The following is a 16,041-nucleotide window of genomic DNA, read 5'->3' as shown; positions in this document are numbered from 1 at the left end:
CCAGCCGGCAAGGGCCACACAGGCTGTGGCCGGCTCTCCAAGGGCGGCAGGCCGCTCTACCGCAGAGCAGAAAGAGCAGCTTCCTCCTCTGAGGTCTGGGCAGCCCCTCCCGGGGACTTGTAAAGAAGTGAGCGAAGGCAGCTTGGTGTCCCAGCAGCAGGGCAGGGTTCCCAGGGAGGGCAGTGGATCGGGGGCTTAGAAAGCGCTGCGGATTCGCTCTGCAGACTGGCGTCTGGGCCTCCTGAGTGCTGGCTGCGGCTCCTGTGTGAGCCCTCTGCGGGGGCCCGCTGCCCACTGCTCCTCTCGGCTCGGGGACTGGTTCTGGTGGGGAGGTGGGAGGACCTGTAGGTCCCTGGGTCCCACTCACCTCTGGGCCCGCAGGCTGCCCAAGTACTCGTGCCAGTTCATCGAGATGTGCCTGATGGTGACGGCCGACCACGGGCCTGCCGTGTCCGGGGCCCACAATACCATCATCTGCGCCCGCGCCGGGAAGGACCTGGTCTCCAGCCTCACCTCGGGGCTGCTCACCATCGTAAGAGAGGTCGGGGAGGCAAGGGGCTGCTGGGCTGCGTCCGTCTGCAGGGCTGAGCGCGGCTGTGCTGTTCCTCCAGGGGGATCGCTTTGGGGGTGCCCTGGACGCGGCTGCCAAGATGTTCAGCAAGGCCTTCGACAGCGGCATGATCCCCATGGAGTTTGTGAACAAGATGAAGAAGGAGGGGAAGCTGATCATGGGCATCGGCCACCGCGTGAAGTCGGCAAGTGGCCGAGCCCTGTGGGAGGGGCCGGGGACTCATCAGGGTGGGGGCCGCGCTGCTCAGACTCGGCAGGCCCGGTCTGTGCCGGCCACAGGTGGCTCAGGCCCCAGGAGGTGAAACCTGGGGCTTGTCAGGGCTGTCGGGACTGAGACGGAGCTGTTACTCACAGCCCTTGGGTTTGAGATAAGGTCTCATGGAGTTGCCTAGTCTGGGCTCAGACTTGCGGCCTCCTACCTCAGCCTCCCCGAGTGCTGGCTGGGATTAAACCAGGCCCCACGAGACAGGGCCTGCCTCACACAGGGCGCTTCGCTGGCTGCAGGCCGACAGCCTGCGTCGGGTAGCTTTTTCATGTGTGCAGATCAGTGGCAAGGTGGTGGCAGCTGCCTGGGGCCGTGTGAGGCTCCCCTTGCTCTGGGCTCTTTGGCTCTGTGGCCCAGAAGCCTCTTAGCTAGGTATGGCAATGCTCCCGGCACAGAGTGTGACTCACGCTGACGCAGGGTCGAATATGTGCCAAGTATGGGGGCGCACGCCTGTCTGCCCGTCACTTGGGTCGGGTGGCTGCGGCAGGAGGACTCTGAGTTTTCAGCCAGCTTGGGCTATACAGTGAAACCCTGTCTCGTACAACAGCAAAGCCAAAAGGGTCCTGTGGTGATTCAAGAAGCCCCAGTCAGGTATCCAAAGGCGAGACGCAGTCGGATTAGACTTCAAAGCCGCCAGAGAAGTGAGGGCTAGGGAGAGGCAGCCCGGGGAGGCGGCGGCTCCTTCCTAAGTGAGGCCAGAGGAGGTGGCCGGAGGAGGTGGCCCCGGGATGGGTACACTGTGTGCCTGCATTCCCAGCCCCGACAGTATGAGGGCTTCCCGAGGATTTGGGGCACCCTGCTGCCTACTCCCAAGTGGCTCAGCGGCTGGGGCTGGGCTGAGGCTTCCAGTGGGCCAGTGGTGACCCGGGGAGCAGCTCCATGGCAGGTGCCCTCTTTGTCATGGAGAAGAGGACCCTGAACCCTTCAGCCAGCAGTGTCATTGCTGGGCACAGGAGGCTGAGGTCCCCGCAGCATCCCCGGCATCACACACCACCGGCCGTGGCCCCAGGCAATGTGGGGAGCAGCCGGAAGCTAAGTGGGGTCCCCATAACTGGCTCTGATTCCAGATCAACAACCCGGACATGCGGGTGCAGATCCTCAAGGACTACGTGCGGCAGCACTTCCCGGCCACACCGCTGCTCGACTACGCCCTGCAGGTGGAGAAGATCACCACCTCCAAGGTGCGGGGCGCCTGGGTGTGTTCAGGGGGCCCTGGGGGAGCCTCGCCAGTCCGATCAAGTAGTGGAGGTCAGAGCTGGGGCTGCAGGGGGACTTCCTGTTCGTGAGTGAGGCAGACAGCCAGTCCGCCATGGCGCAGTCTCAGCTGGGTGGGAAGGTTTTCAGTGTCAAGAGGAACAGCAGGGCGAGGTGGTGCAGCAGAGATCCCAGCACTGGAGGCTGAGGCAGGAGGATTAGGAACAGTGGAAATACTTTGAGAACAAAAGTGAAATGATGACAATGCTTTGAATCGCTTGCCTTCCCAGAAACCCAACCTGATCCTGAACGTGGATGGCCTCATCGGGGTGGCGTTTGTTGACATGCTCAGGAACTGTGGCTCTTTCACTCGGTGAGCGCCGTGCTGCCTCTTCCTCAGCAAAGCAGCCTGGGCTGGCCTCGAACTCCTGGGATCTGTGCTGCGTGGGGGGATCGCAGTCGTGCGCCGCCCCTCCTGGCCTCTGCACCCATTTGTTGTCTTCCCGGCTCCTGATAGAGGATTTGGAAAGACAGGAGACAAAGCCACCCCAGTCCTTCCTTCCCGACAGCCCCTCTCCCACTTTGGAGCCAGAGCTGCTCCAAGCAGAGAGGGCTCCCTCTGCGCCAGGGCCTGGGCCAGCTCCAGCCTTGGTCTGTGTTGCAGGGAGGAGGCGGACGAGTACATCGACATCGGTGCCCTCAATGGCATCTTCGTGCTGGGCCGGAGCATGGGCTTCATCGGTGAGTTCCCCGAAGTGCTTCGTCCTCCTCCCGCCCTCGGCTGTCCCTGGCGTCCTAGCCCGACTTTACCCTGGTTCTGACGACTTCATTCACAGGCCCGGGGGAATGGAGTGAAATCTGACAGTTTCCCTTTCGCCAAGTCTGGACCAGACTAGCTTTTCTTCACCACTTCTTTGTGTCTGTCTTATCTTTTTTTTTCCCTAAGACAGGGTCTCGCTATGGAGCCCAGGCTGGCCTCAGACACACGGCAGTCCTCCTGCCTCAGCCTCCTGAGTGCTGGCATGACAGGCACCCCCAGCATGCTGGCTCCCTTGTTTATATGAGGCGGATCTCCCTCCCTTGTCCTGTGCCTAAGCCACCTTCCAGAAGCCTGATGCAGAGCTGTCCCCTCCGTTTCAGGGCACTATCTGGATCAGAAGAGGCTGAAGCAGGGGCTGTATCGTCACCCATGGGACGACATCTCCTACGTCCTCCCGGAACACATGAGCATGTAGTCAAGCGTGAGCCTCTGGGTGAAGCCGAGACTCCGGGCAACAGCGTGAGACCACACCCGTAGCCGGAACCCATGCAGTCCACACAAAGCAGCTTAGTATTTTTTTTATAAGCATAGAAATTCAAATCAAGCCCAAACGTGTGACATTTGCTCTGCTGCCCGCTGTATTTATTATACCGAAGTGTTGACCCAAGTTCTGTCCTAATAGTGTTCTTCCTCCTTCCGGGGCATTATAATGTTGCTTTCTTTCCGTGAAGTTTTTTCCCCTCTGTGGAGGAAGGGAATGGAAGGTTCAGACTTCAAGATACAAAGTACTCCCTCCTGATGTCCTGTTTTTTCACTTTGCTTTCTTCCTTCTGATCTAACATGAAGAATATAGTATTAATCTGATTTTTAAGGACCTTTCTGTATGTTACGTGTTTTGGCTTTATTTAGCATCCCACCGACATGTTCAGATCAAAGTCTGCCGCTGTTGCATTGGCGGGACCATGGCACCCTTAGCCACTGTCAGCACTCGTGGAGTAGTAATTTAAGATGTAAAGTTGTCACATACCACGTCCAAACGGAAGTGCAACGCAGAAAGCTGTGAAACGTCTTCTGTTGATGCGGCTGGCTTGCCTGTTCCTGAAGCACAGGTCCCAGGGCTGCTCCCCAGCCTCCCCGAGGCTGTGACCCACAGACCTGGGCAGCTGCACCTCCATCCTTCTCTGTATTATCATAGTTTGGTTTAAATAAACTGTATAGTAACAGGAATGCCTGCTGAAGTCTCTGTCATCTGTGTTTGAGCCTTTGAGTTACACTTTCTGAGAGTCTGAGTACAGGTCGTTTTTAAAATGCTCATCCACCTCTTGAAAATAAAACAGAGCTAAAAAAAGAGAAAAGCCCTGTGGTGTCTCTCCTCAATCTCTTCTCTCCCCTTTTGGTGAATGGTACCCAGAGCTCTACCCCATACCCTGGCTGGAAGCGGAGCATCACCTAGGCCTCTGCTGTCTGCTGCAAGTCCTGATGGCCCTGTAACTCAGATCTGGTAAGATCCATTCTCCACAGACTGCTTGGTACTTTGAACAGTTTTTTGGTTTGTTTGGGTTTTTTGGTATAAGGGATCAAACTCAGGACTTTGTGCTTGTGAGGCAGATGGTGGCACCACTCAGCCAAATCCCTGGCCCTTAGACTGCATGGTATTTTAAAAGCACATGAAGGGCCAGGGATTTGGCTCAGTGTTGCCAGCGGCTGCTTTGCAAGTGCAAGGTCCTGAGTTCTATCCCTGTAGCAAAAAAAAAAAAAAAAGCACATGAAGTCGAGCCACTCCTGCTTAAAACCCAAAAGTGGTTTTTATTATTGTCCTTTGAACAAGTTGTGCTTTTGAACCTCGCCCTGGGCAGAACTTTTCCGCTCTGCAGCTCATTCAGTCCTCGGGGGTTTTTAGGAAACAGTTTATTAAATCCTCATCCACTGGGCCGGGGCTCAGTCTTTCTTTCCTTAAAATTTTTTTCTTCAAAGCCGTTTTATTTCTTGTGCTGGGGATCAAAGTCCAAAGCTTTTTTTGAGACAGGGTTTGGTTGCCCAGGTTAGCCTCGAACTCGTGGCAATCCTGCTTCAGCCTGCGAGTGGTGGAATTACAGGCGTCACCACCACGCCTGGCGTTACAAAGACATTTTAAGAAGAAAACCCACATCGCTTTCGAACAATGGGTGAGCGAAGGACAGCTTGAACTTCTCGCGGCAGGAGCATCTTGCCAGTGTGATGGAAGACAAGGCGCCGACCTCCGGCCGCCCTGTGCAGGGGCCCGGGGCTGACGGCGCGGGGGGAGGGCGCATGCGTGGCTCTTGCGCGCCGCCTGTCTAATCCCAGAATCCCTCCGCGTCGCGCTCCAAAGGCGCTACGCTCTGCGTCTCGGGGCCGGCGCGGCTGCGCAAGATGGCGGCGGCAGTGGCGGCCGCGGCGGCGGCGGCGGCTGCAGCCGCATCCCTGCAGGTGTTGGAGATGGAGGGCATGGAGACGGCCGCTGCCGCCTCCGCAGGGCTAGCGGCCGAGGTCCGAGGCAGCGGCACGGTGGACTTCGGGCCCGGGCTGTCGGCCGTGGAGGCGGGCGGCGGCGACCCGGGCCCCGAGGCGGAGGACTTCGAGTGCAGCTCGCACTGCTCGGAGCTGTCGTGGCGCCAGAACGAACAGCGGCGCCAGGGCCTCTTCTGCGACATCACGCTCTGCTTCGGCGGCGCGGGCGGCCGGGAGTTCCGCGCCCACCGCTCGGTGCTGGCGGCCGCCACCGAGTACTTCACGCCGCTGCTCTCCGGCCAGTTCTCCGAGTCGCGCTCGGGCCGCGTGGAGATGCGCAAGTGGAGCTCGGAGCCGGGGCCCGAGCCCGACACGGTGGAGGCGGTGATCGAGTACATGTACACCGGGCGCATCCGCGTCAGCACGGGGAGCGTGCACGAGGTGCTGGAGCTGGCCGACAGGTGCGCGGGTGCGGGGACGCGGGCGAGGAGTGCTGTTCCTGTTGCAGGGAGGCTGTTGGAGGAGGATCGCGAGTTCCAGTCCAGCCTAGGGAGACCTCGTCTCAAAGGATTAAACAGAATCGCACGCTGCAATCACAGCACTGTGGGAGGCTGAGGCAGGAGGATCGCGAGTTTAACCCCAGCCTGGGCGCTTTAGCGACTGAGACCCTGTGTCAGAAGATAGAGAAAGGGCTGGGCATGTAGCTGAGTGTTAGAGCGCCCTGGATTCAAAAGTGAAAAGCTGTCAGTTAAGGAAAGACCTTTCTGAGCAGTTTGGCATTTAAACTGATCTCAAAGGGCAAGAAAACCGGTTGTGCAAAGGTAGGGGATGAAGTCCGAGAAGCACAAAGGCCCCAGGCAAGATCCAGGTTGGCGTAGCAAAGGGTCTTTTAAAAAGGAAAATCCTAGCTGGGTGTGGTGGCTCACTTCTGTAATCCCAGCACTGGGGAGACTGAGGTGAGGCAGGGGGATTACAGGGAATCGGAGGCCAGCCTGAACTACAAGCGTGAGACCTTGTCTCAAAAAAAATAAAACAAAGAAAAAGGAACATCCAAGCCAGTCTTGGTGGAGCATGCCTGCAATCCTAGGACTCAGGAGGCTGAGGCAGGAAGATCACAGTGAGTTCAAGGCCACACTGGGCTACATAGTGAGACCTTGCCTCAAAAAAATGCATTGTGGCTGGATTTGGTGGGTGCAGAGGGGAAGGGTGTGGGGGTGCACGGATTTCATGGTGAGTGCCAGAGGCTGGAGAGAAACTATGTGATTTAAACAGTGTATCTGGAAGTAACCCAGGCTACTTCGGGCAGGAGGAAGGTGGTGGTGGGGGACGCTGCAGAGGCTGCTAGGGTTAGGAGGCTGCTGGGTGCGGGGTGGAGGTTTGGCAGCAAACGCCTGGTGAGCACCTCAGAAGGCAGCGGGACCCTGGGCTCCTGGGGAGCAGGCACAGAAGTCCCGTCCCTCTTGGCACCGACACTGGTGGGCAGTAAACAGTCGTCTGTGGAGTGACCATCAGGCTGCAAGGAGAGGGGGAGGCACGGAGCACATGACAAAAAGGAGCTGATGGGCAGATGCAGAGAAAAGGAGGCCAGGTGGAGACTGGTGCAGAGCTCAAGGGAATTTAGAGGACCCCGGGCACAGGTGGGGCAGGATCCTGCACTCCGGGTGGGAGGGCAGGGCCAGGTGCAAATGTTGGGGACGCTGCTTGGGCAGAAGACTGGAGCTGACTTTGAATGGGAGGCCTGCTGTATTTGGGGTGGGGCGAGGTCTGGGGGGAGAAGGCTGGGACCCAGAGAAGGTGCGCTGCTGGGGAGACGTGGGTGGAGGAGGAGGAGGAGGGGATGCATCTGTGGGTCTGCAGGTCTGTGAGGTTTTTACCCAAGCCCCTGGTGGATGGGGCTGGTAGGACGTGGAGGATTGCAGAGGAGCGGTTTTGGAAGCTGGGGTTTGGATTTGGTAGGGATGTCTGGACAGGTGGTTGGATAGAAGAACATTAGGTCTCAGCACTGGGCTTCGGAAAAATCAAGGAAGTCATGGGGGAAGCAGCATACTAAGGGTCTGTTGGGCAAGGGTAGCTCCTTGAACACTGAGATTAACAATTTTTTTTTTTTTTTTGGTACCGGGGATCGAATTTGGGACCTTGCACTTATGAGGCAGGCGCCAGAACCACTGAGCTAAATCCCCAGCCCCTGAGGTTAACAATTTTTTATGGGGAAGGAAGGTTACCGCAGGTGGCACCCAGGTGCCATGTTACTGAGCTGCAGCTGCAGGTCTTAAAGATACTTTTGAGATGGCCTCATCAAGTTGCCCAGGTGACCTGAACTTGCCATCTTCCTGTTTCAGCCTCCCTCCATGATGGAATTACAGGCACACAGTGCTGTGATGCTTGAACTGGACCCAGGGTCTTTGCACTGAGCTACAGCCTCCCCCCACCCCTTTGAGACAGGGTCTTGCTTGTAGTTCAGGCTCACTTTGAACTCAGTCCAGGCTGGCCTTGAGCTGGGGGTGGTTCTCCTGCCTCAGCCTCCTGAGTGCTGGGATAACAGGCATGCGCCACCATGCCCCCCCCCTTTTTTCTATTTTGAGACAGGGTCTCACTAGGTAGTTCAGGCTGGCCTGGAACTCATGGCAGTCCTCTTGCCTCAGTCTCTTGAGTGCTGGCTTGTCTTTGATCCTCTTGCCCCAGCTTCCCAGAGTACTGGGACTATGAGCATGTGCTACCACCCACAGCTCACAATCTTTATATTAAAAACAAGTGCTTTGGAAGCTAGAGGTACAGATGGGCTGTGGTGAGGTGGGGGATGTCACTGCAGAGGGGCTCGGAGGAAAGGGGCAGCTGAACTGCGCCCTGGCGGTCTCCGGGTGGCAGAGAAGCCTGGGGAGGAGGTGTCGGTGAGGAAGCTGCCCACCACATGCCCACTGGCTGGGCGCTGTGTGTTGGCAAGAAGGCGGGCTGGGCCGAGGCTCAGTGGTGGAGTTACAGGCGCAGCATCCAAAATGAGGGTGAGGACGGAGCTGGTGTGAGGGTCTGGCTCTGTCCTGGGACTCTTTCCTCCTCTGGAATGGGAGGCATCAGAGCAGGTCGAGCGCCTGAGCGGAAGAGCTGGTGTCCCAGGGGGACAGGGTGCTTGGAGGAGTGGGGTCCTCCAGACCATGGGCGTGAGGGTCTACTTTGCAGCTGGCAAGCGGGCGGGCGGGCAGCAGGGGGCCGGGCTGGATGCTGGGGGCCCGGAGACGCACAGTGTGGGCAGCTCGCCCCAGCAGGCAGGCTTGTCCTCTGAGCTTGGGTTTTCTGGCCCAGCCACTTTTGTTGGGAGTTGAGGAGAGGAGAGAAAATTTAAGACACCATCTTCTCTTTATCTGTTTGGCCAGGAGGCAGACGAGGCCACACTGACTCCTCCAGGAGCGGGACAGGGTTCCCTGGGGCAAGGGACAGGCGCCTGGTGTTCACAGTGCTCCAGGGCACAGCAGCCCCCAGGCCTCCCTGAGGTCTTGTCTGTAAGCCAGTCAGGACACAGTGAGTCCTCACCTCTCTCGAGAGGGCACGGTTGTCCTCACCACTGTCTTTTTTTCTTTTTTTGGTACTGGGGATCAAACTTGGGACCTTGCACTTTCGAGGCAGGCACGGTGCCACTGAGCTAAATCCCCAGCCCTTTCTTTCTGAAGCAGATGTGATGAGAACTACGATGAAGGCTGCTGCCGAACACCACCCAGCGGAAAGCGGTCCCCGTCCACCTGGTCACGTCTGGCACCGCATACCTGGGGCTCTTCCTCACGGTCACCGTGACCCCCAAAGGCCATTTACTATTGAAACACATACTGAATTTTTGTGTGTGTGTGTGCCAGGGATCGAACTCAGGACCTTGCACTTTTGAGGCAGGCACAGTGCCACTGAGCTACATCCCCTGCCCCACATACTGTATTTTTTATCACACCTCATGTATTGTTTAAAGTTCTTCTCAGCCCTGGGGCCTTAACTTTAACGCAGTGGTTTCCAGCTGTCCACCCTTGCTTAAGCTGAATACTGCTGGATTTGTGCATTTAGCTAAAACATTGTAGAGTTTTTAGTTAAATCCAGGGGGGCGGCAGCATCCTGTCCACCTCTGCTGAACCCCTGGGTTCTGCTGTTTCAGCCTGCACCACCTATTTGTGTTTTCTACTGTGCTGCGTTTTGTTTCTGGTTCTCTGGAGCTCGGTTTCCCTTCCACCCCTGCCTTAACAGGCCCTGTCCAGGGTGCAGCCGCTGAGCACCCAGCCCACCCAGCATGGGCTCTGCTGCGGCTCCACCTCTGCCCGTGCAGCCCCTAACCAGGCCCAGCTTCTGGGACGACACAGCTCCCGCCTGGCGCTTCCTGTGGGCCTGGCCTGCCCCTGCCCCTGCCCCTGCCCCTGCCCCTGAAGAGGAGGCCCACAGTGGATGAGGGAATCGGAAGGATGGTGGGGACAGGTCCAGGCTGCAGTTCACCTGTGCTGAGGATAAATTACAGTGAAAATAAGGTGTGGTGCCACGGACCTGTAATCCCAGGATTTAGGAAGCCTGAGGCAGGAGCATAGGGACTTAGTGTGACTCTTCCTCAAAATAAAATATTGCTTTTTTTTTTTTTGGTACAGGGGATTGAACTCGGGTCCTTGCGCTTGCACAGCAGGCGGCGAAACCACTGAGCTAAATCCCCGGCCCTTCAAAATAAAATATTAAAGGGCTGGGGATTTAGCTCAGTGGTGCCGCCTGCCTCGGAAGCAAAAGCTCGATCCCTGGTATCAAAGAAAAAAAGGCTGCAGATGTAGCTCAGTGTGAAGGCCCTGGGTCCCATCCCCAGTACTGCAAAGAAAGAAAGCACTGTACTTTATTGAAGGATATAGTCCAGAAAACCTTATGTAATAAACTTTGTGTATAAATATATGTTATGGATAACATAACTGTACATAAACTTCATTATATAGAAATTTACTAATCTGGCCATGATGGCGCACACCTGTAATCCCAGCACTTGGGAGGCCAAGGCAGGAAGATTGCCACAAGCTTGAGGTCATAGTGAGTTCAAGGCCCCCCTGGACTACATAGGAAGACCATCTCCTTTGTTTTGTTTTATTTGTCTGTTTTGGGTTGGTTGGTTGATCTTTTGGAGATGTGGTCTCGATATGCAGTGCAGGCTGGCTGTGAACTCAGTGTGTAGCCCAGCCTGACCTCAAACTGTCGGCGATCCTCCTGCTGCAGCCTCCCTAGTGCTGGAATTACTGGTGTGCGGCCCTGGGCCTAGCACAAGACCATCTCAAAAAATTGTTATTTTATATAAAGATGATTTCACACTTTGTTTTGTTTTTCCTTTTTGTGGTACTGGGACTTGAACCCAGGGGTGCTCTGCCACTAAGCTGCACTAAGCTCTTCACTTGAGACAAGGTCTCACTAAGTTGCTGAGGTGGGACTTGAACTTCCAATCCTCCTGCCTGAGCCTCCCTTAGTCCTGGGATTACAGGTGTGTGGTGAGGCCTCCGGCTACACATACACTCAAAACACACTTTCCCAGCACAGCACTTCCCATTTGGGGGGCTTCCTTTGGCACACACCACGCGTAAAGCAAGATGCAAGCTCACCAGTGCTATTGGGCTAACTGGGGTTCCTTCAGACTGTGGCCACGAAAGGAGCGCACGTTTGCAATCAGTCTCTCCCTTTGTGCTTGCCCCTAGGTTCCTGTTAATTCGTTTAAAAGAGTTCTGCGGCGAGTTTCTCAAGAAGAAACTGCATCTGTCCAACTGCGTGGCCATCCACAGCCTGGCCCACATGTACACCCTGAGCCAGCTGGCCCTGAAGGCCGCCGACATGATCCGCAGGAACTTCCACAAGGTCATCCAGGATGAGGAGTTCTACACGCTGCCCTTCCACCTCATCCGGGACTGGCTGTCCGACCTGGAGATCACGGTGGACTCCGAGGAGGTGCTCTTCGAGACCGTGCTCAAGTGGGTGCAGCGGAGCGCGGAGGAGCGTGAGCGGTACTTCGAGGAGCTCTTCACGCTGCTGCGGCTGTCGCAGATGAAGCCCACCTACCTCACGCGGCATGTCAAGCCCGAGCGGCTGGTGGCCAGCAACGAGGTCTGCGTGAAGCTGGTGGCCGATGCTGTGGAGCGGCACGCACTGCGGGCCGAGAACCTACAGTCAGGTGCGCTGCGGCCGCCGGCAGCGCCCGTGTCCCTGCTGCCGCGCTACGGGCAGAACATGGACGTGATCATGGTGATCGGGGGCGTGTCGGAGGGCGGGGACTACCTGAGCGAGTGCGTGGGCTACTTCGTGGACGAGGACAGATGGGTGAACCTGCCCCACATCCACAACCACCTGGATGGGCACGCCGTGGCGGTGACTGAGTCCTACGTGTATGTGGCGGGCTCCATGGAGCCGGGCTTCGCCAAGACCGTGGAGCGCTATAGCCCTAGCCTGAACACGTGGGAACACGTGTGCAGCCTGATGACCCGGAAGCACTCCTTTGGGCTCACTGAGGTCCGGGGCAAGCTATACAGCATCGGCGGCCACGGCAACTTCAGCCCCGGCTTCAAGGATGTGACTGTGTACAACCCCGAGGTGGACAAGTGGCACAACCTGGAGTCGGCGCCAAAGATCCTGCGTGACGCCAAGGCGCTGGCCGTCGAAGACCGCTTCGTGTACATCGCTGCTCGCACACCTGTGGACCGCGACACAGAGGACGGGCTGAAGGCCGTGATCACCTGCTACGACACTGAGACCCGGCAGTGGCAGGACGTGGACTCGCTGCCGCTCATCGATAATTATTGCTGTTTCCAGATGTCCGTGGCCAGCTCCAGCTTCTACCAGACGGCGTCGTGCTGCCCCAAGAGCTATGCCATGGAGAACGCAGAGGCCATGAGCAAGATCGCCGGCCACGCGCCGGACGAGATCCTAGAGAGCCTGCCCCCCGAGGTCCTGAGCATTGAGGGTGCGGCCGTGTGCTACCTCAGGGACGACGTCTTCATCATCGGGGGCTGGAAGAACAGCGACGACATTGACAAGCAGTACCGCAAGGAGGCCTACCGCTACTGCGCCGAGAGGAAGCGCTGGCTGCTGCTGCCCCCCATGCCCCAGCCCCGCTGCCGGGCCACCGCCTGCCACGTGCGCATCCCCTACCGCTACCTGCACGGCTCGCAGAGGTACCCCATGCCCCAGAACCTGATGTGGCAGAAGGACCGCATCCGCCAGATGCAGGAGATCCACCGGCACGCCCTGAACATGCGGCGGGTGCCCAGCTCCCAGATCGAGTGCTGAGCCCCTCGCCTGCCAGCCTGCCACAGGAGGGAGGCACACGACTGCCCCCTGCGAAAGTGTCGCTAATATATTTTCTCCCCAGACGGACTGTGGGCTGTATAACCGAAGTGCTGTGTGGTTCAATGGAAGAGTAGGAAGCGGTGAATACGTGGTAATTGTTAGCTTGCGACCTTTATCTGTTTTTGGTGCGTGTGTGTGTGTGTGTGTGTGTGCGTGTGCGTGTGCGTGCGTGCAGTAGCTAAGTAAGATCTTACTGAGAAGCAGGGCTAGTGATCTGGCCATTTTCTGCCAACGAGTTAAACTCCCTTGTCCTGGGGACTTGGGTTTCAAACATGCTTTAAGCCCAACTTTATTTGCACATTTCCTTTGATATCTTTTTCATTGTTACAGAATGGTTGGTTTCAACAGGATCAGAACTTACGCATTAAGCCCTTATCTGCAGGAGGCGTGTGCAATAGTGAGCCTGAAATTTGAAGGAAAAAGCACAATATTTCAGCCAAATGATTTTGCTGTGTTCGCACGGACACTGGAAGATCTGTCACGGTCCTTTTTGGAAGAGGTGACTGATTTGAAATGAGTGCTTAGCTCCGTGCTTTATTACTCCATTATTACTCTGTTATTACTGATACTTTCACGACGTTGGCAGCTGTTTATGACTTCACATCATGCCTCCAAGACGCTGGTAGCCGGCCGAAAGAGCAGATCGAGGAGAGGAAGTTACAGGTGTGAAGTTGGTCTAAGAGAGGACTGTTACAAGCGTGGGCAGAGACCGCGTGTGACACGGCGAGGTTGTGTTCAGAGTGCAGCACCGGTGACTGCCCTGCAGGCCTCTGTCTTCATCTTTCCTCTAGTGCATATTGTATGGAATCCTCATTTCTTTTTCAAAATGGGAAGTAACAATTTAGAAAAACGTTGCTACAGAAAAGCCTCCTTATTGTTACAATATTTTATCCAGTTTTCTTGGAACTGACCTGAACCGAGAATGCCAAATCTGGGTGCCTGATTTTGGCTCTTGAAAGGTTTATCACTGCAGTTGTCAGTTACTTGTTTTTGTGAGTTCTCCTGATTCTAGGACACTCGCTGGCTCTGTGTGGTGAGCATTCAGAGGTGGGGATGGTGGCGCATGCCTGTGATCGCAGCACTCAGGCTGAGGCCGAGGCAGAAGGATCGCCAGGAGTTCGAGGCCAGCCTGGGGCCTGTAGTGAGACTGTGTCTCTTCACACCAAACCAACACAACCCCCCAACGAGGATTCAGCGCGTCTGGCAGTGCTGGTTGACAAGGGCCACCATGAGGGCGGCCTGCAGTGTGGGCGGAGTGTGCCTTTATTTCAGCGAGCAGTGTCTATCTCTTTAGCTTCTGGAGTATCATCGCAGAAGTCAGAGTCGAGGCAGCGCTGTTTTCTCCCTAGGCGGCTAACACTCAACCGTGTTGTATGATCAGACGTCAAAAGGAGGAAGGGCACAGCCAGAAGCCTCAGCTGTCATTCACTGAGAGGCCAGCTGATGTTAGCTCCCAGGTGTGCAGCCTTCTGACTTACTGCCCCCACCCAGGACAAGGGCTCTCGGCGAACCTGTCAGTGCAGTTGGCGGGGACAGACAGCCAGTCCGAGCCGGGTGCCTGCGTCCTGATCCTGCCCCACACAGGTGCGTGCCTTGTCCCCCTTTTCCTTTCGCAATGGTTTTAGTGAAAGCCCTGCAGGTGCTCAGCTGCGAGGGCTCTTGTGTGGGCGAGGCGGTTGAGGATGCAGCTGTGGGCTGCACCTGCCGCCCTGCCCTGCCCTGCCCTGCCCTGCCCTTGTCCCACTGGGGACGCAGCATGAGCTTGCTGCAGTGTGGCCTCCAGAAGGGGCTGGGCTTCAGCTCAGTCACTAGGGCCCGTCTGTGGGTTCCTCTTTTACACAAGCTGGCAGAACCTAGAACTCGGGATTGAGTGTGGCCCATGTTGACAAACGTGACTGACACTTGTTTCTGACCCGGCAGGCGACCTAGGCCCTGGCTGCAGCAGGGTAAGTCCTTCTTGCATGGTGATGTGTGCAGGTTTGCCCAACCACTGAGTGTCTGGTTTTTATTTTTCAGTCCACACGTGTGACTACACATCAGGAGTTTGTAATTCTGAAATATCCCAACTAACTTGTTAACAAGGGAAGAAACCAGATCGGCTTAAATCTGCTCAAGGCTGACATTCTGAAATCCTAAACTGGAAATAATAGCGTGGAGGGCTTGGAATGGCTCTAATTATGATAACCGGGCCTAAAGTGGTTCTTAGGGGGGGAAGGTCCTTTCTGATGAAAACGATTGTGTTGGGTAACTTAAGCAGTTAAAAACACCTTGCTCAGCGTGGTGGCACACATCTGCAATCTGAGCACCCAGGAGGCTGAGGCAGGAGGTACTCCCTGAATTTGAGGCCAGCCTGGGCTACATAGGGGACCCTGTTCTCAGAAAGAAATCAAAACCACAGCTTAATGTCTACACAAGCAAACCTTTCTTTTATTGGTTTTGTTTTCCTTTGGTAGAGAGAATGAGGAATTGACTGTACCAAAAAGCAGTGACAGCATCCCTGAGGGTGTGGCCGCTTCTGTCTTAGGAATGGCCTCTTAACCCTCCCTCCCTCCCTGCCCCAGTTCAACTCAGCAGTCCGAATGGAGAATGTCAGTCCTGAGCCGGTGTCTAAGCGACACCCCTTCCCTGCCGCTGTATGCATGACTCGTCTTATACATCTCGATAACAGCCTCGCTCTGCAGGGCCAGCTCAGAAATCACTCTGCTAGGCGCTAAACCTGATGGCATCTGCCTTGGTCACCCGGTTTGTATAGATTTCCGGGACCAAAAGCCCTGAGTGGCATCGGCCTTTTCAGTGTAGCATGCGAGTTCTCAGCTAGGAGGGCAGTGTTGCTGGGGCAGCAGAGCATGCAGCTGCCTTGTGCCTAGTTACTTAGTGTGAGCAGTTAGGACAGGACCTGTGCTCACTCGCGACCTCCAGCCAAGCTGAAGTACAGAGGCTGTCCCGGCCCGTGCCGTGGTCCCCACCTCTGAACGCCTGCTCGAGCTCAGTCTACCCCGTCTGCACCAGGAGCACAGGCTGCACAGCTGCAGGGATCTGGCAGCCGATTCTGTCTCCCCGCCAGCTCCTCACTCCAGCTGGTCGCTTTCTTGAGAAAAGTCCACTGTGCCGCTGCCCTTCACTCTCCTTGTGTCGCCTGTGTTCTGGCCCTTGGGAACAAAACAGCTCTAGGTAGCGGTCTCCTGCAGCAGCTGAGCAGAGCCCTGCAGGCCCGACGCCTTTCCCACTGCCCCTGGAGCCCCTGCTGGTGCCCTCCTGCTAGGTGCCGGCCTTTTTCCTCCTGACACACCTAGCTGCCCTCCATGATCTTCCCGTCCAAGGGACCTGCTAGGGGCCAGGGGGAGTGGCGACACTACGGTGGCCTGCTTGTGTTCCGGAAGCTGCCTTGCTGTGACAGCTACTCATTGTCTCCATGTCGGTTTTCAATAAATCCGCTGTCTAGAGCCACTGTGTGCAGTGA

At 56.5% G+C, this 16,041-nt stretch overlaps 2 protein-coding genes across 7 annotated transcripts in view; both read left to right on the top strand.

The window, feature by feature from the left end:
* The window catches only part of Acly (ATP citrate lyase), a 38,153-nt gene extending 34,137 nt beyond the window's left edge, over window positions 1-4,016 (top strand). For all 4 annotated transcript variants that reach the window (XM_087202291.1, XM_004859372.3, XM_004859371.4 and 1 more), the window contains 6 exons: window positions 382-532; window positions 612-755; window positions 1,903-2,016; window positions 2,320-2,402; window positions 2,694-2,770; window positions 3,170-4,016. In XM_087202291.1, coding sequence (XP_087058417.1) covers window positions 382-532; window positions 612-755; window positions 1,903-2,016; window positions 2,320-2,402; window positions 2,694-2,770; window positions 3,170-3,264 — 664 coding nt within the window. In that variant the 3' untranslated portion in view covers window positions 3,265-4,016. The remainder of the gene's footprint in view (window positions 1-381; window positions 533-611; window positions 756-1,902; window positions 2,017-2,319; window positions 2,403-2,693; window positions 2,771-3,169) is intronic.
* Window positions 4,017-5,156: 1,140 nt separating this feature from the next.
* On the top strand, window positions 5,157-16,024 carry Klhl11 (kelch like family member 11). Of its 3 annotated transcripts, none has more exons than XR_205851.3 (3): window positions 5,157-5,719; window positions 10,940-12,672; window positions 12,912-16,024. XR_205851.3 is itself a non-coding variant. In XM_004859382.3 (2 exons), the coding sequence occupies exons 1-2, from the start codon at window positions 5,181-5,183 to the stop codon at window positions 12,519-12,521; spliced, it is 2,121 nt and encodes a 706-aa protein (XP_004859439.1). In that variant the 5' UTR covers window positions 5,157-5,180; the 3' UTR covers window positions 12,522-16,024. The 3 variants fall into 3 exon arrangements, 1 of the variants encoding a protein (XP_004859439.1); XR_002387740.2 differs by having other exon boundaries at window positions 10,940-14,165; window positions 14,502-16,024; XM_004859382.3 differs by having other exon boundaries at window positions 10,940-16,024.
* The last annotated feature ends 17 nt before the right edge of the window (window positions 16,025-16,041 follow it).

Source organism: Heterocephalus glaber, unplaced genomic scaffold (genome assembly GCF_053883595.1).
Source record: "Heterocephalus glaber isolate CG9 unplaced genomic scaffold, H.glaber_assembly_v1.0 deba00001773, whole genome shotgun sequence".
Lineage (NCBI taxonomy): Eukaryota > Metazoa > Chordata > Mammalia > Rodentia > Bathyergidae > Heterocephalus > Heterocephalus glaber.
The sequence above is the reverse complement of the archived record's forward strand: the minus strand, read 5'-3'. Positions and strand labels throughout refer to the sequence as shown.